The sequence below is a fragment of the Sander lucioperca genome, chromosome 16 (genome assembly GCF_008315115.2).
Source record: "Sander lucioperca isolate FBNREF2018 chromosome 16, SLUC_FBN_1.2, whole genome shotgun sequence".
Classification (NCBI taxonomy): domain Eukaryota; kingdom Metazoa; phylum Chordata; class Actinopteri; order Perciformes; family Percidae; genus Sander; species Sander lucioperca.
This window is the reverse complement of record NC_050188.1, coordinates 26,482,896-26,509,624: the sequence shown is the minus strand read 5'-3', so window position 1 is coordinate 26,509,624 and position 26,729 is coordinate 26,482,896. Positions and strand designations below refer to the sequence as shown.

General features: G+C 40.1%; 1 protein-coding gene across 3 annotated transcripts in view; it reads right to left on the bottom strand.

The window, feature by feature from the left end:
- Nucleotides 1-20,498, bottom strand: part of thsd7aa (thrombospondin, type I, domain containing 7Aa) — a 209,529-nt gene extending 189,031 nt beyond the window's left edge. For all 3 annotated transcript variants that reach the window (XM_031278516.2, XM_031278515.2, XM_035993166.1), the window contains exon 1: nucleotides 20,018-20,498. In XM_031278516.2, the coding sequence (XP_031134376.1) occupies nucleotides 20,018-20,171 (154 nt within the window). In that variant the 5' untranslated portion in view covers nucleotides 20,172-20,498. The remainder of the gene's footprint in view (nucleotides 1-20,017) is intronic.
- Between the last annotated feature and the right edge of the window lie 6,231 nt (nucleotides 20,499-26,729).

The window sequence follows — 26,729 nt, the reverse complement described above, 5'->3', positions numbered from 1 at the left end:
GTATTTGTGTTATTCTGATGTGTGTGAATTTTTCTTTTGAGCTGCTGTAATAAGGGAATTTCCCCAGTGTGGGATTAATAAAGTCTATCTAATGTTAAAATATGACGAAAGCTAAACAGAAAGTGAAAATAATGACTATGACAACATGTCCTTTTCTTTAGAAGTTCATTTAGCTGTTGAATACACTAAAGTCATCTACAATCTCTCGGAAAATTAAACAGGAGGAAGAAACAAAATAGCTGGGTGTCTAAAATCCTGCTACCTTTGGGTTCATTGAAACACCGAGCCAGATCATGCTGCCCAATATCAGTGTCCTACAACACGGTCTGTGTCCCACCACTGTTCTTGTGGCTTAATAGGAGCAGGTTTCAAAATCTTCCCAGAATATTGGGATGTATTCAAGAAATGTACGCCATGAAATTTGCTGAGCACATTCATGCTTTCAGCCTTTTCAATGGACAAACCATTACCATAATACACCTTGAAGCATAGCATACTGCATGTTGTAGCAGTAGCCTTGTAGGTCATTACTGATGAGCAAATGGATTGTTAAATATCTGAAATTCTACTGGCCAGATTGCCATAGAATCTGCTTTTAAATATTAAATATTGTTGAAAATTTTCACTTGTCCAGCACATTGCCATGACATTTATTGAAATAAATTATTCAAACAATAGACTGTCACCACCTTTGACAAGTAGAGATTGGTGCATCTGAGAGGATTAACCCTTCCATCCAATGTACCCTTATATGGGCTGCAGTCCCCATGACCAAATAGGAAAATTCTGGATAAAGGATGGATGTATATATGAACAGTATCAAGACATTTAACTCCAAGGCATGTAACTCAAACTGCTGATGAAGACCTTGAGATGCAGTTGAAAGCTCTATAAAAACCTAGTAAGTGGACCTTGAATCGAGTATCTTTGTTGAAATACTACTGTATTTCCAAGGTCAACAATTACCTTTTTCCATCTTCCTTCGCCTGTTTACTGAGGCCAGTAGTAGAAACATTAGAAATCTGTTGCATATTGAACAATAGAAAACAGAAAATCAGCAAACCAAACAGTTCCTTATGTTTTTGTATTAGCTGTCTACACAGTTATGAGGTAACAGAGCCATCAACTGGTGAGTCGTACTGCATGAACCTAAGCCAGAGATGGCAGAGGGCAGCTGGTGGGTTTTGGGTAATGGTGCATTGTGGGAAGGAGGAGGAGGATTTGAAGGAGCATTCCCTCGGGGAGTACGGCTCAGTGACTGCCATGAGTATGATGAATCAACCGGTGCCTGTAACTCACTGACAGTAACTCCAGGCCCTGTAGACACCCCTAGATGAAAAATGACATGAATGAAACCGTCTTTATCTGCAAAGTTGGTCTTTATTCCACTTAGATCTCGTTCCATGTGCTCTAAAGGAGCAGTGGTGTGAACAACTGCAGTGGCACTAAAGGTAAAGAATGGGCATCATTAGCAGCTGAATAGGTTGGATGTCACCCACTATTGAGGAAATATAGTGTTGTTCTCAGCAGGGGCCCAGACTGCAATTTGAGGATTTGAGGAAAAAGGATCTTACTCTTTAACAGAAAGGTTGACCTCCTTAGAAAAACTTTCCATAATGTTGTCAGACACTTTGAATAATAATCTGAGCCTACTACTACTTTAAAATAGTAAAGGAGTGTAAATGTGTGTGAGTGTTTATCAGATGAGCACATGGCACCTTGTACGGCAGCCTCGGCCACAGTGTGTGAATGTGTGTGAATGGTGAATGGTTCCTGTACTATGGAAAAGCACTTTGAGTAGTCGTTAAGACGAGAAACATAAAAATCGGAGAAGGAAGCACGGGGACTGGATTAAGTTTAGCGGACAATGCGAATATCACTACCCATGGCATGTTTCGACCATGCAGCCAACCAAGCGCCACCAAAGGCAGTGTAAGCCAGGCCCAGCTACGGGAGATCAGAGACTGTTGTGCGGTCAGCAGTGCCCACTGGGCAGATACCTGGCTCCGGGATCGGGTGGCTGCACTTGACGGGCGGACTGTGTTCCACACTGACAGAGCACAGGACTCTGGTGGGATGAGGGCAGGCGGACTCTTTACGTTATTTATTATTAACATCAGCAACATTTTGGTGCACAAATTCAAGTTGATGGACAATGTTTAGATGTCATTTTTTATATTAAGAAGCTAGACTGTAATAGAGGTCTATGCTAAATCCTAGTTTATATAGAAAAAGTGTAGCGTTAGCTAGCATGTTAGTAATGTTGCCTAACGTTAGCCAGTTTGATAAGTTCAGTCTATAGTTTCAATTTCAGCTTTTCGTTAAGCCTATTATGCCTACAAACAGGAAAGAAGGCAAGGGAAGGCGTTAGGATTAAATGACTGCCATGGTTGTTGTTTTCTAGCAGTTTTAAGCAGATTAGTCCCTTCTCGTGATTAGGAATGGCATATTTTACGTATCTCCGTCATTAATGCAAACACTTCAGTTCAGTCCAAAATGGCTGCGACTCGGCTCGGCCACTGGGCGCAGATGTTGTATGGGCGACCCAATGGAGTGTCGCCTCTTATTATTATAACCTCTTTGCCTAAGCCGTGCATGGTGGGGCGGTGCAATTTCCAGGACTGGTCCGGAACCCTGCAAGGATCTCGGACACAAAAACTACTGCCACTAGGTGGCGCTGTAGCAAACAAAACGCATTTTGCCATATAACTCTCATGCCGTACATCGCACATTTAAAAACCTTATATCCACCTTATATCCATCCATAGTCATATATATATATATATATATATATATATATATATATATATATATATATATATATATATATATATATATGATACATGCAACAATTAACTAATACAGTCAGCTAGAAAGAATGAAGAGCAAAAATATAATGGGAGAGAGGGTAGGGGTAGAGATAAAGAGGGTCATTAATCTAGGGTGTTTGTATCAAATTTGTTTGTTTGTCGTTAGTTTATAAAAATAATTTCAATGAGGACTGACATTACCTCGCGAATCCAGCATGAGTGATAATTAACCGGACTTTTCAGTTCCACCACTCTTTAACCTTGTTTCCAGCAGCAGCAGGCAGCTGTTTTCAGTAAAAGAAAGCTCTGATCAACCCACTGTACCCTACCCGTCCAGGACCAGGCAGACAGACACGTTAGTGACTACCTGGAGAACACAGTGGATCATTTGGCAGCTTAAAGTGGCCATATCGTGCTCATTTTCAGGTTCATAATTGTAAATTGAGATTGTATCAGAATAGGTTTACATGGTTTAATTTTCAAAAAACACCATGTTTTTGTTGTACTGCACATTGCTGCAGCTCCCCTTTTCACCCTGTGTTCAGGTCTCTGTTTTAGCTACAGATTGAGACCTCTCAACTTCTGTAACATCTTTGTTGGCAGTCGCACATGCGCAGTAGCTAGGTAGCTCACAATTGCTAGCTAGCTATTTCTCCAACTTCGGCCTGTACAAGGTAGGATTAGCCGGGAGACTTCTTCTAAACGAGGGCGCACTTCCAACTTTGCGTGGAATACCTGCAGAACAGGGACATGTAAGTAGTTCTATACAATTTATTTTGTAGATTAGGGTGAATTTGTGTGTGTTGTAGCAGTGTTTTGCCATTGAGAAAGAGCTAGCATGCTAGCGCTAGCATGCTAGCGCTAGCATGCTAGCTCGTTCTCAACGGTTAGCCCCCTAGGCCCCTCGTCTTGGCTAGTGACGTAGAAAGCCGTGCAGATTTTGACCAGCTCACCCAGAGACTGAAGGCAGGACACATTCAGAAACTGTATCTCACTCAAAACAGCATGGATGTTTTTTTTTCAAAGTTTGTATGAGTGTGGAAGCACCAGAGACACAAAATAACACCCAAATCCCAGAAAAAGTGTTTCTTTTCATAATATGGGCACTTTAAGAGCCAGATGTTTTTCTCAGGAGTTGGTCGAAACCAAAACAGAGCTAAAAGAGTGTCCATATTGGACTTACATTCATCAGGTGGACACAAACACAATTCCCTATGTTTGCCATATGAACTTTATTAAGTGATAATCTGTCCATGTTGTGTTTGTTCTGCTGCGTCCAAGTGGCTAAACAAATCTGTTTATGCAACTTTAAGGGTTGCTCCCAGCTTAAGACACTTGCTGTTTTTTTCCTATAATTTAAGGGGCATATATGTCCTCATTATACACTGAATTTTGAGTTTAGGTGATAAAAGCAAATAAGCATGTATGCCTGAGGAAGAGAGATGCCTGCCTGATAGTTGCTTTCATCTCACTTCTAACATGAGACTGAGAAATATAATAAAAAAAGTTCACACTGTTATCAACACTTGGTTACTTTTTCATTCTGCACATATTGTTCCTGTGAATGCTCCTTTATAGATGAAGTTGTGATAGCTTATTTTTCTCACTGCATACATTCACACATGCCTTGTGCATTCTGTACACAATTCACCCAGGAGTGTTTAGTATTTGACAGGAACTTGTGTTTGCAAATTCCTTGCTAGTGTCATATTAAATTCATACTGGTGTATAGCTGTAGCTGAAAAGAATAAAAAAAACAAAAAAAAAACATTCAACTCCTGTTTGGAGCAGCCTGTTCTTATGAACCATTTGTTCAAAAAGCTACGAAAAGTTAAGCACTTTAATTCGTAAGCATTCCACGTTTTTATTTGCTGTATTCACCACACTGACAGCCGCTGTATAAGAACGCGGCTGGCCGTGTAGGGAGGAGGTCGGGTGGATGGGTGGGCGTTAACGTACAGGACTATAAAGCCAGAGAGCGGAGTTCGCTTCCTGGGGAAAACTAAAGCCTTTCACCCAGGAAATGTGTGTTCCTTAGGAGTGTTTAATTCCAAACCACAATCTTTTTCCTAATCTTAACTAGTCATGACAAAACGCTCTTATTTTGTGGACTAAATTTAACCGTAATGTCCGCCGAAACGACAGGCAGATCGTGGTGCTTTGTACCCAGCTCAAAGTCACCTATTTTCGGGTAACCGAACCACCAACTACCGTTGATACAATGGAGGTCTGTAGTCAGCATCACGAAGCTCTGTAGCGGCTTAAACAAACATCAACTGCCGCTCGGCGTCATGGAGCCTGAGCCAGCCAGCGTCACGGACCAGCCGGCGTCACATGACCAGCCGGCGGTCTCCTAATTTCATAGGATATCATAAGTTTTGGTGTGCATACTGTACATTTTTGTGCGATATCATACATACCCGTTCATGAGAATGTGTTTTGGAATTAGGGCTGGTTTTGGCTTAGTTTTAGGAAACATTGATGTTCCTCAACAAAGAAACACAGAGGTCTTCAGGACAATGTAACAATGCTATGGCAGGGTTTCCCACAGTCATAGTAGTATCGATAGTCGATAGTAGAGGTTAGCCACCTCCTCTGAAATAAAGACAACCTCCACTAAATAAGAATTCATACACTTTTATCAAATACAACATTAACTGTGAGGAAAAGGAGCAGACGCACCAGTTCAGTTCACACAGCAAATGTTATGTACTTAATGAGTATGGCTGCTGTTTATGCCTTTATGTGCTTATTACATTGATCACAAGATTAATTGTGTGGGTGACTTACCACCTCTGATAAATAATTTCATGATAGAAATGCTGTGGGTTATGTTACAGCTAGTAGTTTTGCATATTTAACTTTTGTTTCTGAGAAAACAAGTTTCAGCATTTATTACCCATGAGCTTCAGTTATCATTGCTATGGGGAATGCCAGCCCTTTACCCCAATGCACCTTGGGGCTGTTGAGGTTTTTTTTAGGAAACAAGTGTAAGCCAGTTCTTTGATTGTACTGTTGTCAGGATAGATTAATGCATTTAAGCATTAGGATTCAACTGCCAGAGCAACATGGAGGAGTAAAGAGCAGCTAATCCATTCCTGACAGCCAGGTTGCCTTAAAACCTCTAAGCTACACCATCTGATGCAGATGTGGATCCAGTATACTTTGGTCTTAAATGTTCAAATCTTACATTTCTGTTAGTGGCTGGAATTTTAATTTCACATTTAATCCGCCTCCACTCTGTAGCTTTCCAAAGGCCAAAACTGCAAATGGTTCAAAAGCAAATAATCTTTCCACTATTTATCTAAAATGCAGAAAAAAACAGAACTGAATATAGATCAAAAAAGGCTCATACACTGACTCATATGGGACTTGCCAGACACAGAACTGTAAAATAACCTCTGTCGCAGCCAACGCCATCATCTTCTGCTTAACAGAACCCAGCCCCTCAGTCAGGATCAGGATAATCAAACTAGAAAGGGCAACATTTTCTGAAGAAATTGTATGTGTGTAACGATAAAATAAATTAAAACTAATGAAAAGCAGTATATTTTCCAGTATTTACACAAGCTGAGAAGAATGCAAAAAGCTGTTGTCCCGTCCATCGTGCAGAGAAAGGTGCTTACATTTCAAACTGTTTTCACTGACTAAATGAAAAGATTTGCAATCAGTGATACGTTTTAAAATGTCATTTTAACAACACAGTAACCATAAATGTGGCTCTGGCTCTACTAAGATTTTTATTAATCTCATCCACTCGTAATTCATCTATCGATTTCCCTTTTTCAGGAATTGACATCCTCTCATGCAGAGGTGGGTAGAATAGCCAAAAACTGTACTCAGGTGCAATAGCAAGTACTCAAGTATAGAAGTTAAAGTATTCATCATGAAAAATATTTGGCAGTGACTAATTTGAAAAAACACTGGCACACTACTGTCTTTTCCCCCCAAGTCTTTGATTTGATTTGATGACTGGAATTATTTCAACCACAGATGATCTTCTTCAGGTAAAGTTAAAGAAGTGAACATACACCTGTATTTATTTATGACAAAATATTATTAATAACATTAATATTATACTCTATTAAACTAGAAAATGTCTCGTATCAGATGACTCATCTGGACTCATTAGGAGATAATGCTGTGATGTTTCAACATTAAATACAGGTGTGTTCACTTTGACCTAAGGAAGACCACCTGTGGTTGAAACACAGAACAGTCATGTCCACATGTAAAATAAGCAGTTTGTCTTATTTTTCGTGTGCATAATTTGGTTTCTACTTTTCCATCTTTCTTCATCAGACCACACCAATAAGCATGACTAGTTAAATGCACACCCTTAGCTTAAATATTTACATTTGGACTGAAAGCAGGAGTAATGTGTATATGCTATTAAACATATTTGCATTAAAACGACAGTCACACTTACCATACACTAGAAGACTTTGAACAGACTTTGAAAAGACTGCAGTCTGACACCATCTCACATCTAAAGACAATCATCTCACATCTAATGTTAAGTCATAATATGTAAAGACTGGGGATCTTGCAGGGTCACACATTGCAACAACTTAACTACAACTAGATTCCTAGAACAAATTAATCAAGCTAGCTAGCTAACGCTTGGGTTAGCTGGTAACTTAAGGGAAAGTTTGCAGATTTTCTGTTCTGCCGTATATATATATATGAATGGCGGATAAACCCGGAGGTCCGTGTTTATCCGCCGGTAAAACTCCCGCTGGATGACACTTTTCAGAAGGGTTGAAAATCTGCAACTTTCCTTCTTTAGCATTTAGCTTATTGCAGCGCCACAACAACACTGGCTCTATCCGTTTCCTGCTTTAAGCAAAGAAAGATATGGAGTGGCACTGCTGTGACACAGTGCCAGCACATACTTTATATGATGACTTTGGACTTGAACTTAACCTCTCAATCAGAAGAGAGTGTGTGTCTCTTCCTTTCAGTTTTACTACTGGATGGTCATTTATTAAAGAGTTAGTGTGTCTTTTTGGACCGTGAATAAAAAAGCTCCCTTGCTGGGCTCTGGCTGTGTTTGACTTCAGTGTCCTCCTCAGGGCCTCATTAGGCTGAGGACGACTAGTGTAACTGTGTTTGTGTCTTCCAGGGAGCCGCTGTCTTCAAGACCTGATTAATAATACAGTGATGACTGCAGTTAAAGTGCTGCTATTTACGGGCATTTTTTTTGGTGCTTGCTGGTATAGAGGGGAAATATTTCACATCTCATAATTTTCCATCTCTCTATATCTCACTCTCAACTAGATTTGATTTCATTTAATTCAATTTAAAACAAGAAAGTCTAAACCCCCTAAAGGTTACAATACAGTATTCATGACACAGCACAACACCAAAGTGTTGGACAGTATGAGTAATATATAATAATAACAATAATATACAGTAGTCTGTACTAAGAGTTTTGCTCTTCTTGGATATTGTACAGTACTTACAGTTTTCACTGATGGTTCCACTGGAGGAAAAGTCATGGGGTCAAATTATTAGAAGGGTTCATTCTCTTGGGAATATGAACATGCTCAGTAAATAAAATAGCAATCTGACAATCATAATATTAAAAGTCATGTGTACAAAGTTGACTTCGTCCTGATGGTGGAGAATGAGGAAAACTCAGGAAGTGACCAAGCTAGAAAATGGTTCATTCTATATGTATTTTCTTGTGTACAAGAAGAATTTGCTCCTATCGTAATGGTTAGATCATTAAAAACAATAGGGAGTCATCCTTTGGACACTGTGAACATCCACAATACATTTCAAAATCCAGGCATTCAAACTTTCACCTAATGGTGCTATGTTCTAGGATAGGCTTATAAAAGATCACAATGAAAAATCCTCTGGCAACCATGCATGTATATTCCAACTTTTATGGAAATGCAGTCCATGACAAGGTTTCTATGACTAAAGTATTTGTTAAGGTGAAATGCCCATCCAAAGGTAGTGCTATGCTCAAGGTCAGGGGTTCAGCAAAATCCCTAGGAATCATCCTCTGGGGAGTATGAATGAGCTCGATAAATGTCATTAAGACAATGCATGTACAAAATGTAATTGCAATCAGATCAGTAGTTTTTAAAATATTTGAAAACTAACATGGCCACCCATCAACCCTGCTGCAAACCAGGAAGTCTTTATATGTACTAAATAAATACATTTTAGATTTCCTCCTCATTGAAAATAGGATATCTTGTAAATTACTATGGGCATCAAAATTATAAAAAATGATTATAAGTTTGTTTTATTTCTCTCACTCTTTTACTATGCGTGTATGTGTTTGTGCTCCATCTTATTTGTCTAGCTGCACAGTTTGGACTGCCAGAGGTGAATCACTGCTTGTGTCAGCTCTTTGGCTATTTATAACTCATCACATAGAACTAAAATAGTACTATCCACCACATCAGTGTTGCATGCCTGTATGGTGAACGGAGAATCAACAAACGGAGAGGTCTTGATGCATTGAAGTAATAGGGGTCTGTGTTTAACAACAGCAATACTATATGAAAACCTCCATTTACAATCCATTTAGATCTAACACAACTTGTGCAGTATAATCCAAGTCTCATTTATCCGGTTGTATTCTCAGTACTTTCCATACGAGTAGTGCACCTGTGCAATGTATGTGTAATCTGTGCATTTTACCTTTGGTGAATCTTACATGTTATAGTGTTTAATTTCCAATTTACTTTCAAGTAGAGAGATAAGAGACAGCACCAGTGGTCGAGGGAGCTAGAGATTGAGTGAGGAGGGGGAGTGCCGAACAAAGCAGTGAATCAGAGGAATAAAAGGCTACTTTCTGATTGTTCTGTGATTGACACCTCCGCGGGAAGGTGCAGCATTGTGCATTATGAGTGAATGCAGAGCTTCATACTGGCTGTGGGTCTGTGTCAATTAGACAATTGCGTCGGTATGGGATGCTGAGGGGCAAAGCAGCGGTTGGGAATGAGAACGCTGTTATTGGCTGAAAGTTGCACACCGACATGGGGACCAAAGGCTCTTTGCTGACACCCATAAACATCCCACACAAAGCAAAATAAGAAGAAAAAAGAAAATACAGGCAGAGGGACTCTATACAGATACCACCACACACGTTTAGTGGGTCATAAGTGATGATCGAGCGCCACATACACTGCATATTATACCTTTAAGCAATTGTTGTGGAATTGGCAGTTTAGCCAAGGTTAATCTGGTTTTGCATATGATTCTTTAACCTTCTTACAACCTGCTATCACCTGTCCTCTGATGGAGTCTCTCAGCCTCTCTCAGAACAAGCACAAGATGCAGACCTTTAAAGAGTGCGTTATGAGTCAAATTTTGTTTTGAACATGGCGCTCTAAAACAGAAAAGATGCTTCCAACTTGGATTGTACATAATGACTGTGATCCCCTGTTAAATGGTATGCCTATACATTGAGACAGAAAAAAAATCTTTGTGTTGTCACTTTCTCAAGCAAGGTTCTGTCTGAGGTTTCTGCCTGTTAAAAGGAAGTGCAATTGCTCTTGAAGGAATTGTTGGGTCTCAGTCAATTATAGTGTGGTCTAGACCTACTCTATCAATAAAGTGTCCTGAGACAACTTATGTTATGATTCAACACTATAAATAAAATAACATTGAATCCCCTAGAATATATTCTTGCACATTCCTGCCTAGTGATTTTATTTTAAAATTGTATTTTTTTTTCTATTCTATATTTATATTTCTTGTGTATGCACCATTACACCAAAGTAAATTCCTTTTATGTGAAAGCCTACTTAGCAATAAACTGGACTCTGATTCTGAGCGAAGTGGCAGAGTTTTTAGATGTCAGGTGAGGATTAGCTGGAGGTGAGTGCTAATAGAGGATGGCATGGAGAGGAAGAAGCAGGTTGATGAAAAGCTCTTTATGCTGCTTAGGCCAATCCTCCAGCTCGTCTTCCAGGGCTAATGAAGCCTCACAGGGAGCACGAGTTAGCTAAAGGGAATCAAGGGTTTATCTGAGAGCAGGAAGACATCACTAATCACTGTGGTTAGTTGGACTGGTATTGTTCTGGACCACTGGCTGCACCCACACAAACAGTTGCTTGGCATTCAACAGAGCTTCCTCTTGGCCATCACCACTTTCTCCACATGCTTCCATTCTTATCTCTGTCTTTTCATATTTAGGTCTGTTTGTTAGTAAGCAGGCATTATATGGGGAAGACACTGCAATACTGGTTTTGATGGGTGATACATGATAGATTTGGATAGGTTTAGAGACTAATGACTCGGAAGACTAATTAAAGAGATTATACTGACTGAAAATCAAGGAAATTGATGGCAAAACTGGACCCATAGATGACATTATTCACCAAGAGTTTAACCTTGTTCTCAGTGAAATTACACACTTCAAAAACATATTCATAATTGCTGAATGGAACAGGCAGTGACTGTTAGGGCTGGAACGATGCATCGACCTAATTGATTTTGTTGATACCTCGATTTGCGTGGAATGCGTCAATGTGCCGCACTGCACTGCGTAATGCCCTATTGCATGCTGATGAGCCAAGTTGTAATCAGTTAGTTGATGCGCATATAGACCTATAAAACGAAACAACATAGATTTACATTAAAGTCACACTGTACAGTAAGTTGTAGTAGGAAACCATAGATAAGATACAGTGTCTGTAATTTGATGTGCGACTCCGCGTCTGCCATATTGGAGCGCTCAAGATCCGCAACTAAACAAATACAGTGCATCGAGAGATGCTGACTTCTCTACAAAACAGTTACTCACTTCATTCTGAACCAATTTTCATGAAATTTGGTTTGCTATAATGTGAGGAATTAACCATGATGCTGGTTACTTATTGGAATTAAATTCAGTTACTAAGGATAGAGCCAATATGCTCTGTGCCAAAACATTAACCTTCGAGTAAATGATTTAGAATTCTAGTTTTTGTGAGTTTCTCTATACATACAGTATCTATTATATTGTTATAAAGCTGCCTGGTTGCTTGTCATTGTATTAATAATTAAAATAATTAATTAATGAAATAAACAAGACTATGTTTGTTCCCCAAACTCCAGTTAAGAGAAGAACATCCAGTCAGTTCATCCATACACCCCAAGACACCTATGATAAGTCCACTTCTGCAGGCTGGACAGTTGTCAATACACAAAAAAATTTCACAAATATTGGTAGTCTAAAATATTTTATTTTTATGATCCTTAATTCACTTTAGACACTGACACATACAGTACAATACTATGATATAATAATACAATACTATAATATTATATTATGAATAATATTCTATTATAGTATTGTGGTATTATTATTATTATTATTATTATTATTATTATTATTATATGGCATTGTATACAACAATATTGTATTATATTGGTTGAATAAAAGGTTAAAAGATTATTCTAATTACCTATTGTGCATCCTTATGACAAACCTTACAGTTTTAACTCCACAACTGGAAAAGCTCCAAGAATAGCCACGATTTAGCTCTATTATTGGTCCTACCTCACATGTCGCATAGTGGATGTAATGAACACTGCGGTCTCTAGCTGCTCTTAAGACGTAATCTTGTTAATACTCGGCCAGTGTCAGCCCCTTACATCTGTAAACCCATTTGTCAGTCAAACCTGAGTGTTATTTTGTCGGCACTGGCCTCTTGTCAGTTAACAGACAAGGTGGATGCCATGCAGTGGAGTCGCACCCGGATTGAACAAACCCCACTCCCATGTAATTACTCAGCCGCCTTGTGTCCACTGCCTGCAGGTGGGCTACTGACAACACTCCTCCCCACTGTCAACCCTTTTACTGGGAGTAATGAGGCACACCACACACACGCACACACTCAGCACAAAACCTATCTGTGTGTGTGTGTGTGTGTGTGTGTGTGTGTGTGTGTGTTGCTTAAGCTATTTGTGTGAGTGAGAAATAAAAGAAATAGCCTAAAAATAGCAATGAGGTAGGTGCAAGACCAAATGCCCTGTCACCCAGCTTTTGTAAAGAGTGTTGAGATTCTAAACTACCGAATTACAAATAATTTTTTCACTTGTTAAGTAAGAAAAAGCAGGAGTGTGTTAATGTTTATGGGGATTACAGGGATGATTAGAGACAGCAGAGAGAAAGACAAAAAAAACAGCACTGAGTTCAGTGGCGTGATGGTGTGTACATGCACCTGTGTGTGTGTGTGTGTGTGTGTGTGTGTGTGTGTGTGTGAGTGTGTGTACACACACACCCCTCCTCCACCTGGGATGGCCTGCCAGGCAGAAGTGAACAGCTGGATGCACCTTCTTCAAACCCACACAGAATAATGACTGCAATTTGGCGCTTGATGAATCCCAGGGAAAACAGAAATAATTTCACCCACCTCCATTATGCCTTGATAGCACTCCTCCAGCTCCATCTGCACAGGCCAATCTGACACTCAAGTGTCTGTTCAAAACAACAAATACCTTTTAATCACTTGTGAACATCCATATGTTTTCATTGAAAAGGGTGCTCGACAGCAGCGCTCAAAAAAGAAGAAAACAGATTTCCATCCCCCTGAAGCTACACATGCTGCTGCTACACACATCAAGTCCCATCAATACCGTCGGACATTAGGGAACAGACTTGTTTGCTGTCTCAGTGAAATTAGAAGATCGAAAGGCTGTTTTACAACAACTCACTATCTTTTTTGCAAGTTTTAAACATTATCTAAAGTGGCAGGCTAGTCGCTGATACAGCCAAGACTCATGGGTTTTGATCAAAGTTAGGCAAATGCTCCACGACGTTCCACTTCTGGGATTGCTCCGTTGCCGCCGTTAATTCCTCCGGATGTCCATCCACTTCCTCTTTCTTTGTGTTGGCGCCTCTGGTGGATTTGTGAGGACTATGGTTAACTGCTCCTCAGATCTCTGCAGGGTAAATCCAGACAGCTAGCTAGACTATCTGTCCAATCTGAGTTTTCTGTTGCACGACTAAAACTACTTTTGAGCGTAGACATGTTCCACCAAAACAAGTTCCTTCCTGAGGCTATTTTGCAGCAGCACCGTGGCTCGGTCCGGCCCTTAGCCCATGACAATTGTGATTGGGAAGGAAATGCCAATAAATCAGAGCACGTTTTTCTCCCATCCAGGAATGCTGTGTGGACTAGCCAGACCCTCCTTTGCAGCGCTGTGGAGGAAGGTCTGGCAATGCGAGACTGAGCTAATAGAGGCTAAAGGCTCTGCAGAGTTGGTGGTTATTCTCTTCAGGTTGGCCCCTGCCAATTACACATAGTCATTGGAGCCATTGTTCATATAAAAATATTGATCGTTTCAGCTTTAAATACACATATTACTGGCGCTTTTAATAAAAACATATGCGTTTTGGTATCAATATGTAGGTATGTCCTCTTTAAAAAACATAAATCAGTGGACTTCCACCTTCGCTTATTAAATTTGCTGGTATAAATGGCTGAATTAAGCACACTTGACACTTGATCTGGAGAAGATGCTGTATTACACTCCACCCCTGCCTCCTTTTCACTGTTGATACCCTCACGAGACCCACTCAGCTCTGAGGTTAAAGGTCACCATGAGAGAGGGAGGGGGTAGTGGTGGTCTGGGGGGGGATTCTATGGGGACATCGGAGGAAGAACAAAGAGTGGGTCATGTGACTCGAGGTGAAGCCTTCTTTCTTTTGTGCACCACATGGACATGAGCATCTGCAGCAGAGGGCCTGAACAGCGTGAAGACAATACAGAGACACTGTGTTGTTCTGCGTGTGTGTGTGGTTTAAACAGGCCTAAATAGCCTCCATTCATCAGGTCTTTCTGAAGCTGACAGGCGAACTGCCCCACTCATTACCATCAGTCGTTGCTTCAGCTTGTCCGGCTCGGCAGACACTTTTGTTGTCCTGCACTGTACCGGGAAGTGTCAAGCCCCATAGTGTACGCTGGTGGTGGTGCAGGGTAGGCCATTGCAGTAAAAATGATCAATAAGTGCACCCTGGAAGTATACAGCACCAAAACCTGTTTTTCAGGCCACTGTAATTTCTCAACTTGTTTTGTGAAATCTGAATGCCATTCATCCAAAAGCTTGACTATATACTGTACAGCGCAGAGAGAGAGGATTGGTCCACAATGGGGAACTAATATGACGCTTTCCTTTTTCTATTTTTCACATACCATCAACGATAAAGACAGGACACTCAGAACTTGGATGTTCATCAAGAATCAGCTTTGAATGTTTTGTCTTGTCCAAATCTATAACTCTACCCAAACTCTGTTCTCTCACAGTTGGTTCATGAACATGTTTTAAACAAATTCATTTGTATTTGAAACGAGTAGCAGATTTTTTTCATTTGTTTTAAGAAAACTTAACTTGAGGACTTTTACATCAGGCACATGCCAACAGAGTCAAATCAGAAAGGCCAGATATGTTACTTTGTTGCATCTGTACACAACATATTTAATGCAGCCTTGGGAAATTCATGCCCTGAGCTTTTTAAAGTGGATTTAAAGGATAATTTCAGTTTATAACAATTTTGGACTTTCTTTTGTAGGTTTGGCCATTGACCCTGGTTATTGCAAAATTGTACTAAAGTACACAAGTCAGATGATCAGACAAGTTGTTAAGATTGTACAGGAAAGCTGTATGCACTCACAATAACAGTAAGTACAGCAGGTTATAGTGAAGCTTGAAGGTGATCTGTAAACTCTGATGAGTGTTTACAACAGTAGTTTGGGTCATAACTTTACAGTCTGACTTTTCTTTCAAATAGGTTTTTCTAACTTTGGGATTTGTTTACAACCTGTCTGATCACCTGACTGATCCTTTGAGGTGATGTCGCCTCGTTCGCTTATTAGTGAGACGTGTTTCTACAACGCTCTGTGATGTTATGATCAAATGAGCATTTTTTTTTTCATCGATACTAGTTTCCCGTTGTGATCTTTTTATTTTAAATGTTTACATGTTGATCACATTTTGGACTGGCCATGTTTTCTGCACCAGTAACACTAGTCTCCCATTGCCAGACCGTCCTCCACAGCGCTGCGGAGGAGGGTCTGGCGAGTCCACACAGCATTCCTGGATGAGAGAATAACATGCTCTGATTTATTGGCATTTCTTTAAACCAATCACAATCATCTTGGGTGGTGCTAAGTGTCGGACGGAGCAATGGTGCCTCTGCAAAATAGCCTCAGGAAGGAACTTGTTTTAGTGGAACGTGTGTACGTTCAAAAGTAGTTTTAGTCGTACAACAGAAAACTCAGATTGGACAGATAGTCTAGCTAGCTGTCTGGATTTACCCTGCAGAGATCTGAGGAGCAGTTAACCATAGTCCTCACAAATCAACCGGAGGTTAGAACACCAACACAAAGAAAGCAGAAGGTACTGGACATCCAGCTAAAAAGAGTGAAATCCAGCGGAATTTCCGGCAGCAACGGAGCAATCCAGGAAGTGGACCGTCGTGGATATGGACTACAGTTATACTAACAACCAGGCCCCAACCCAGCAGCGGTCCCAGCAGTGTTGGCTTCCAGGGTGCAAAGATGTGATGTGACAAGAAGCAAACAACCACCCACCAGTGTGAGCCATGAAGGATGGTGCGTGTAAATGCACTTTCAGTTCAACATCCTCCAAACAATCCCCCCCCCCCCCCCCAAAACTGAAAAAACACACACCTTCCTCCTGATATCGATCATTAATGCGATAACAGTGTGAATATGATACATGGTATCTTTATAAACCTGAGTTTCAGTTTTACACTTCTCTTCGGTTTATATTTGCGTTCTCCCACACCAGCGCACTTTCTGTTGCTCTCTCTCCCTCTCTCTCCCAATGCTGTCGGGAGTTCTAACACATTCATAATTACAGTTGTAACATGGAAAAAACACTGAGCTAACAGAGGAAACATCTTCTTCTTTAGTTCTATTTTATTTGTTGCCCGTTTCATTTAAATATTGTAATAAACCCTTTAACCTGTACTTGTTTTTCCCCTGTCTCTAACAGTCCTTAGATGCTGCAATCCCTTCCCATACCTAGCACCCGAGCAAACACCTGAATTTTGAAGTAGAATTAAATTAATAGTTTAGTTTTTTGGATTTATTTTTCATTTTGACAACTTATCTTGACCAAATGCATTTTTTTTCAGATCCTCTCTAGTAAAAGAAAATGGTTTGGTTATGTTTGAGCTTCACTGTGCAAAATAATGTACGTGCAGAGTTTGTTTTCACATTCATCTGCTGAAGAGGGAAACTTTCTCTGTGCTCACCTTAAATATCTGCAATGTACATGTGCACGTACACTGAGAATGGACTTACGGATTCTTTGAATGAGGATGTTGCTGTGGAAAACCCATATCAGACAGTAAATGTCCATCACAAACAGGTTACGCTATCGATTGGCCTTTTCTGTCCAAGGTAGATGCTAACCTGCTGGCAGGCTGGCAGGTTAGAATGCTCACTTCCATGAAGGTTTATATCTGCGGGAACATTTATTTGTTGGCTCACGAAATTGACTTTGCAATAAACTGTATTTATCCATTAACTGAAAAATTTCACACACATAGATGCTCAATTCTCCAGTCCAGCTGACGGTGAGAAGAAACCAAAAAAAACAACCTGCAAACTCCCCTCGGAGTGGAACAGCAATCTAATCCCCCAACCTTCTGTCTGTGGCTTCTGTGCTCCAAACACTGAGACAATACAAGCAAGTCGTCTGCCAAAAGACATTACACAGAGTGCCAGATTACACATTGCTACAAAATTCCATACATATGCAGGTAGTTTAGGGCAGTAATATGACACACATGACTCATCTGTTTGTTCTATTTAGCATTTTTTGCCTAAATACACAGTATTGTAGTAGTCCACAGAGGATATTTAAATGGATTAAATACTAATATTTCCATAGAGCATTAAGTGAAACTGTACTCTTTCCCTTAGCACTTCCGCACATATTGCTGGGAACAACAGTCTCTTGAGAGACCAACCCCCGCACTACTCACTGGAGTAACCTATTTGAAGCCACTGGGCTAATTTCAGTCGCCCATCTGTACTATGGGTGTGGGTTTAGCTAGATTATCACGCCATAAATATGTATTAATCTCCCCCAAAAAAAACTCCTTTTCTAAGATGTCAACAGACAACCTCTTTGCTCCTGCCCCTCCCCTCCCAGACAAGAGGTGCTGAGGTGGAGAATGAAACCTCACGCATTGTTGTGTTGAGCACGTGGGGAAGGATTGGAGCTCCAAGAGGATGGTAGGATCTCACCAGAAATGTTACACCAAAGACAAGAACAAACATTCGAACATGGTTCACTGCCATCAACTCAGCATCTGTGCCACGGTCCTGTCAGCAAGGCACACTAGCATCAGGGAGCCAAGTGCCGACGCACTTAAGCCAAGAGGAGACACTCACATAAACATGTCTATACCGTATCTAGGTTAACTTTGTCTGGCCAATCTGCTCTGGTTTCACTACCCTTAATCTCCTCCCCCACCTTAACACGGTCGGAGGTACCGCACGTAATACCATAGGATTTCCATTCCTTTGCACAGGGTGTGAGCAATGAAGCTGGTAAACAACAATAATGTCAGAAGAAGAAAACAAAAAATCATCATTTAAGGTGCAACAGAGTTAGGGTTAGTATGACCTATTTGTATTTTTTTTTTTCTTTGCTTGAGGTGCCTGCTATTGTATGCGAAAATGAATTATAAATTTAGATTTTGACACAGAATACTCTCGCTTTCCCTCCTAACCTTTGCTCCCACATGAGAATATATAATACATAAGATAAACAGCAATAGAATTTCTTCAACTGAAAAATAATTTACTTTACCAATGCTGGACAATTAAACAAAAATATAAAATGTGTAAAGAAAATACACACTGTTTAACATACTATTTTTAGTGCCCACCCACGGAGATATTTCATCAGTCAAATTATGGCACTGACAGTATATTAAATATGATACTATCATACTACTATATTAAATACACATATATAATAATGGCACATACATTATCAACAGTTATATTTCTTCTTTCTGGTAATTACAACTTTGCCCAAATAGGTACACAATTCATAACAAATACCAAGGATATATGCGTTGATTTCTAATTTATTCCAATATCAAAAGAATTAGGTTATTACGTCCTGCACATTCTAGATATCAGAAGCTCAGATTGTTAACCAGTATAGATAGTACATTTTAGACTCCACCCAAAACCAGCATTGATCCCATACAGGCTGAGCTGCATTGTCAGGACTATACCCATCGATCAGCTCCTACTGGTGTTGGGGGGGTGGGGGGGGGGGGGGGGGTTCGCAGGTTCCCAGTAAAACCAGTACATTGATCCAGCAAAACAGAGAGAGATTAGACAATAGTGGAGAAGAACATTGATCTCCAGCTGCATCCAAAGGGCACCCCTGTCCCAATGGGGGCTGGGGTGCACCTCCTCCATTCTTCTCCCACTCCTTCACTCTGCTTGCTGGACCATGCATCAGCAACGTGTCCTTCTGACCATGTGCTGCTCTCTCACAGTGAATGAGCCTCGACCGGTGAGAGGCACCACCCAAAACAGCAGCAGCGGGAAGCCTTGTATTGTACTGCACAGCTGCCTACACTGTACTCACAACACTGGTTTAACTCATCAACATTTACCTCTGGGTCACTTTTCCACAAATCAAACACCTGCATCTGCACTAAAATACTGCTGGGTGTACTACGGAGTGTTTTCACCGCATCCTTTGCAGCATGCTTGTATTCCCTTCTCTCAGAAAAGAGCCACATGCAGCTACAGTGCACACACTATTTCTCATTAACTGCACACATGTCAAACTGTGATAAATGAGTCAATAGCAGCACAGAGCAGCCAAGGATTCCCAGCTGCCTCAGTCTAGAACTCAGCCAAAAGACAGCCAGCACAGTCCACTCCTCTAACCCCCAGTCTGGGGGCAAAGAGACATTCACCTCAGGGACTGCAGTAAATATGTTGCCACACTAATGTTAAACAGTAGCAATATGGCTCCAATGCATAAACCTCTGCCACACGCATGCCTGCAAGAAAAGAGGCTCAGGGAAGAAACTTTAATTGAAGGTTCTCTTCATTTGCAGGAAGGTTTGATGAAATCATAAAAAGTGAACAATACAATACATTTGCTGCAAGAGTTGTAGTGTATGGGACATCAAGACAGCAGCCCACCCCCCACCCCCCTCCAAACCATAGGGTGGAACGTACCTGTCTGCCAGATGTACAGAGGTTTAGTTTCCACTGCGGTTTGTGCATCCATCTCCCAGATGGAGAGAAAGAGCAGGGCTATCCTCCAGAGAGAGGGGAGCGGTACCCCTCTTGAGACCCCCAGCATCCCCACAGCTCTGCTGGCCAGCCCCATGACCACCGCACGGCAACTACTATAGTTCCCAATGCAGTCAAGAGGAAAAAAACAAGCCTGGTCCAAGGTAGGGAGCTGGACTGAAGTGTGAGTGTTTTTTCTGCTTCTGCTTTGTCCACACCAGTGCGTCCAAGAAGAAGTAATCCCAGGCGAACAGGGCTGAGGTCTCCTCTTCTTCTCCCGGTCCTCTCTGTTTATCTTTTTCTCTTGGATCCTTAATGAGCGAGAACGAGGTTTGGCAGTAATAAAACAGGGAACAATAGATCCCTAAGCTCAGCCTGCTGCTGCTGCTGCTGCTGCTGCTGAATGCCGGGTTGATGCAGCGCCTTCCTCTCTCTCTTCCTTTCTCTCTCTCTCTCTCTCTACACACACACAGACACATGCACACACGCCCGCCCTCTCTACCCCATCTACCCTCCCTCCTTCTCACTCGTCTCTCATCCCTTTTTCAAAGGGCTCAGTAAAGCTGTTCTGCATTCGGATCGAAGTGGGCAGCTGGATCGGGCAGGTGGAGCTGTGTTTGCTGGTAAAATTAAGTGCAATATTAAGTGGCTTAAAATAGACAAAATCTACCAAAACGTGCTATCATTGTAAGTGAGTAAACAGGGGTTTCACTGGGACAGTGGTGGAAGAAGTATTCAGATCCTTTACTTGAGTTAAAGTACAAACCAAACTGTGAAAATACTACACTACAAGTAAAACTAGAAGGCCATGGCTTACAGGCTCAAGAGCTCCTGCCCACACACGCAGAAAGAAATTATTTTTATATTTCCCCCCCATTGGATTTGGTGATTTTTGTGTTTTGGTAAAACAGCACCTCTGGTGGTGCATCAGTAACAGCTCAGTCAGACAGTGGTACTGCAGCATGGGAGACACCTAGAGGAACTCCAAATCAAAACCCCACAAAATGATAATAAATTCAGATAATGTTCTGTGAGAAGTCGATAAACAAAATCCTATGAGGGGCTGTTTAGGCCGTATATCAAGAATGGATGCACATACTCCATATTTACCTCACACACACACACACACACACACACACACACACACACACACACACACACACACACACACACACACACACACACACACACACACACACACACACACACACACATAAAAGCATGCATATACACCACTTTTTCTCACACACACATATAAAAAGCATGCACATACAACACTTTACCAGGCACACACCATTTTTTTCCCACAAAAACTTACAACAGAAGTTTTGTGGGCACTCTCATAACTATCTAAGGCCCTGCTTTAGCTCAGTTGGTTTGAAGAGCTGTTTTCCAAGCAGATGGTTGGCAGTTCAATCCCAGGCCACTAATTTACATTTCTAATTGTCCATAGGGAAGACACTGAACTCCAAATTGCTCCTGATGCTGTCCCATCCATGTGTGTGTGAATGGAAATGCTAGTGTAGATAAAGCAAATAAGTTAAACGTAGGCAAATATATTGTTTGCATTTTTTTATTATAGTCCTCATATCCTGTTATGACTATAGTTACGACCGCCCCTCGGTACAGAATCAGCAGTCATCTACCAATTGGAAGGCTGTGATTCAATCCCAGTCCCTGTAGATGGAACCAGGGCGTTATTATCCCTACTTTGCTGCAAGGCCTGATATTACCTCAGCAAGAAGCAGAAATATATATATATACAGTGCCTGTAAGGAATTTATATCTTTATTTGCTGGCTCCTCAAGCTGGAAAAGCAGTGACCGTTCTTGCATGGACGTTGAAATCTCTCTATACTTAAGCCATCTGCTTTTCTCTGTATTTTCCACAACACACTGAAGAGCATCATTGAAAAAGTGTGCTAATTTCTCTTTTCGTTCCCAAAACCAACAGAAAATGAAAGGGACAGTATAAATAAACAATGAATTATTGCCAGTTCATGCCAATAGCCAGACAATGATTGATCTGTTGTGCAGTGATTCTTTACAGAGGGGCGGCCTCTGCCCTCAGTCATAACTGTAGTCATAATTGTAGGTTCTGACAGATAAAACAATGTAAATGATATATAAGCCTACATTAAATTTAGCTGATGCTTTATCTAAAGCAATTTCCATTTACACACACAGATGATCTCTCTCCTAAGAACAATTTGAAATGAAGATTGCAGGGGCCTGGGATTAAATTGCCAACCTTCCGCTGAGAGGCAGCTGCTTACCAACTAAGCTAAAGTAAGGCCTTATTTGAATATTAGCATGCACACAAAACTTTTTAGCTCACACACAGACAACTTTTTACCTTGCACAAAGACAAGCTTTTGTGAAAAGAATTATTGTGTGCGAGGTGAAAGTGTTGAATATGCATGTTTTTTATGTGTGTGTGCGAGGTGAAATTGATGTATATGCATGCTTTTTATGTGTGTGTGTGTGTGTGTGTGTGTGTGTGTGTGTGTGTGTGTGTGTGTGTGTGTGTGTGTATGTGTGTGTGTGTGTGTGTGAGAGGTAAAAGTGGAGTATGTGCATGCATTTTTTTATATGGCCTAATCGGCCCCTCATAAAAAGCTGATAAAACCAAAAAGACACCACAGTATCTGAGAAAGTTGTGTCAAAGTGTTGTTTGTAAAAAGAAATGTCCAACACATTGGTGCCTGGAGAGAATTAAAATAATACTTTAGTGAACTTCTGGTATGGTCGCAGAGTGAAGTAAGTTTGTAGACGCACAAAGAGCAGCTCCTGACTGACCTCTTAAATATCTATCATTAACATTGGATAATGTCTGGCAAAAACAAGATGAGTGGCCAGAGAAATAAAACTTTGACCACGGATCCTGTCATACTTCTACCGGCTAATCCAACAATGGCCGCAAACTGCGCTCCAACAAATTTGACTGTCAGTCTTTTTTTAGTTTGCCTTTTATATTCATTAAATGTTCAATTTGTTCACTAGAAAAATTCTGGAAAATATTTCCTTTTATCTGTTCTAAATTCAACAAGCAATTTGTTATATTTAGCAGAATTCTGAAAGCAACAGAAATGCAATATTAGTCAGATTATTTATTGTGTTGTTAGCTCTAGCCAGGTTAGCCATTGTTAGCAATACTAGTTGATAACAAGGCATTACGTTGTTTTTTTGTGCACACATTGCAACAACTTGACTACAATTAGATTGGTTTTGAAAGATTTAACCAAGCTAGCTAGCTTGGTTAAAAAGGGAAAGTTTGCCAATTGTCTGTTCTGCCGTACATGCAGATGAATGTCTCCAGTTCCCGGAGGTCCACGTTTATCCTGTTGGATGACATGCTTCAGAAGGGTTGAAAATCAAAAAAGTCCCTCTTTAGCGATTAGCTTAGCGCAGTGCAATGAAATCATAAACAACACTGGCTCTAGCAGTTTGCTGCTTCCTGTTTGGAGCTGGAGGGAGTGCACCCATTGGTTGTTGACAATGTTAACATCATTTTATTTCACTACCGAGACTTAAAACTTAGGATAATATCAAACACTTTTGATTTAGTCTGAACGTCCAGACTGGAATAAGACTGACTTGGACTGAGATTTATGACCACCTTACACCAAATGATTGAGCTGACAGGAGAGCACCCCAACCCTAGCAAGACTCTTAAGATTTCATTCTGCTATTGGAAATTAGTCCGCCACAATGGAATCGCTTGAAAAGTCGGTGGAAGAAGTATTCAGATCCTTTACTAGTAAAAGTCCTAATACCACACTGTAAAATACTCTGTTACAAGTAAACATCCTGCATTGAAAATGTTACTTACTTAAGTAAAAGTATCTAAGTGTCATCAAGAAAATGTAAACAAAGTATTAAAAGTAAAAGTACTCAATGCAGAAGAATTTTAGAAACTGGAAACGATCAAAACTGTTCTGTGTTTAATCGGCTAACCATTTCAGTTGTACATGTTGGCCTATATATCGTTGGGTACTTTAATTTTTAAAGTACCCATAGTTCATAAACTACATGTGTTTTGTGTGCAAATATCTTAATTTGTAAAGTAACTAGTAACTAAAGCTGTCAGATTAATGTAGTAGTGTAAAAAGTACAATATTTCTGTCTGAAATGAAGTGGAGTAGAAGTAGAGTCGTACAAGTACCTCAAATGGTACCTCAGTACAGAACTTGAGTAAATGTACTTAGTTACAATCCACCACTGGTGTTACCTGTCAGCTCTAAAAGTCGCTAGACAACGTAATATGCTCATTTGCATGCTGGTGACATCACTATGCAATCATTTGCATAAAGCTTAGTGGTTGTGTCAGGCAGAGATCAAGCTAGCTAGATAGAAATCTTTGGCCAAATAATCACAAACTCACTACAGGAACTTATGTTCTGTTATAATTATTACGTAGTTATATTTGAAGTAAAAAGCAAACAAAAAATCTACAAAGGGAGAGAGAAAGATCGATAACAGAATTCTCAAAGAAGGCTGGCTTGGTTCAGTCACAAAGGACAGGATGCCCAGGGCCAGGCCAGCTCAGCAGCATCTTTCTCCCGTGTCTCCTCTCCACCGCAGGCAGGTCGGCCCTGGGCATTTTCTAAAATGTTTTTTTTGTATATTTACATGGGATGAAAAGGCACCAGAAGAAGTGTATGAGTGATAATGACTGTTTGCGTTGTGGGTCTAGTTAAAACTATTGCCGAACATTACAGTCTCAATGTGCAATATGCCAGTGCACCCCAGTGCAAGTATGTGCCTGTGGGCCATGTTATATTCCTGTAATGCAAGCATGGCACTAATGCTTTTTCTGGTGAAGCATGATGAGTAGGAGACGGCCCCACACAAAGAGTAGTCTAGGGGCTCATGACCACCTTAATCCGCCTCTGAATATCTTGTAGCAATAATTGAGCTTGCTTAACTTTAGGCTTATTATAGTCACTTCACTTATGTAGTAACTAATTCTTCTAGTCATTGTGACTGGGAAACATTATACATTGGGAACATAGTCCATGACATTTGTAGTCTTTCTTTGATGTTTTATCTCACAAACAGGCCCTAACTGCTGCTGAACTGAGCATCCCAATCACCCTCTGCATCGTTATCACAGGTTTGTAGTTTGTTGTATCATAATAAGATATTTTCTTACGCCAGCTGGACACAATTTTTTGTACATTGCTGAAAATGTTTGCACTTTGGTAATTTGAAATTGTGATTAGCGCTATGTAGATTGGTGGGGACAGAATCTTAAAATGTATGTACAATATTAGAGTCTAAGAAAACAAAATTTCAAGACACAAAAATGTTGGTTGCTGAATACTTTTTGCAAAGCATTTCATGCTTGTTTTTACAAAAAACTGTAAATGGTCGGTAGGGAAGCAAATTGTATGTATGTGAGATTTAAACAACTATGTTTGGAGTGTTTTTTTAAAGTAATCATGTAATGTTTTTCTTTTTGTAAAATATGTTTAAGATGATCGCCGATTCAAGATTGCTTTCGATCAGGAAGTTGTTCATCACCACATCACCTCCCTCGTTGTTTTTTCTCGTCTCGTGGTTGTGCCTGCTGCCATGGTCCTGCATGTACCCACTGCTACTATCATTAAAATTAGCAATATTTTTTATTATTATTAGTTATTGTTGTTATTGTTGTTGCTGTGCATCTCTGTCACTGTATCTCTCGATGTAGGCAAAGTGTCTAAAAACATGGAAAGGAAAGGATTTCAAAGGTTGGTTGGAATTGCAATCGCTTAAGCCATCAGACTCCATGTAAATAAACAGTAATTTTATCATCATAAAACACACTTCATTTAAAGTCGACAGACACAACAAAAAAACTATGAAAAGCCATTTGGTTAGTGTTTTTTTCATTTTTAAGAATTACAATTCTAGTTTTGGTTAAAGCAAACACAAAAGTATTGTTTTTTTGAATGGAGTCTGGCAATAGCAATCTCAGAGCTGTTTCTGGTTAAACAAAGAGGATTTTACTCTTTAAAAAAGTTCTATCTCTGTAGGGATCCTTTCCATAATAATAATTCCATTATAATAACAATGTCAATGGCAAAACCTGCACTTAAGTGGACGAAATTGACTAAGTACATTTGCCCTATATGATAACATTGCAGCCCGGTTGTTGTTCCCAGCGTTTTTCCCTGCCCTCGTTGCTCATGAATGTTGGGTCTCTATCAATTAAAGAGTATGGTCTAGACCTGGTCTATATGAAAACTGTAATTACATAACTTCTGTTGTGATTTGGCGCTATATGAATAAAAATTGACTTAATTTGTAACAAGTCTAAGAATGATTGGCATGTTGACAATGTACAATCAACAATATACAGTTAGCTAAATGTGGGCTTGTCTTACTAATTCACAAATGAGAACCATGTGGCCTCAATGCAAAATAAATTTATTGTGATCAAAAAAAGGATTCTACACAATTATTCCTTCAATCCAATCATAACATAAAAAAAGTCTAATCTTAATATGAAAACTGAATGTTATGGTACATAATTGAAGGATTTTCTTCCCAAAGTGCAACTGTATAACCTGGGTATAGATGTCACATAAAGACTGTTAAACATGTATACAATAAAAACATTTATTTGTATTAACATACAGAATATTTTAAGTATATTTCAATAACCATTG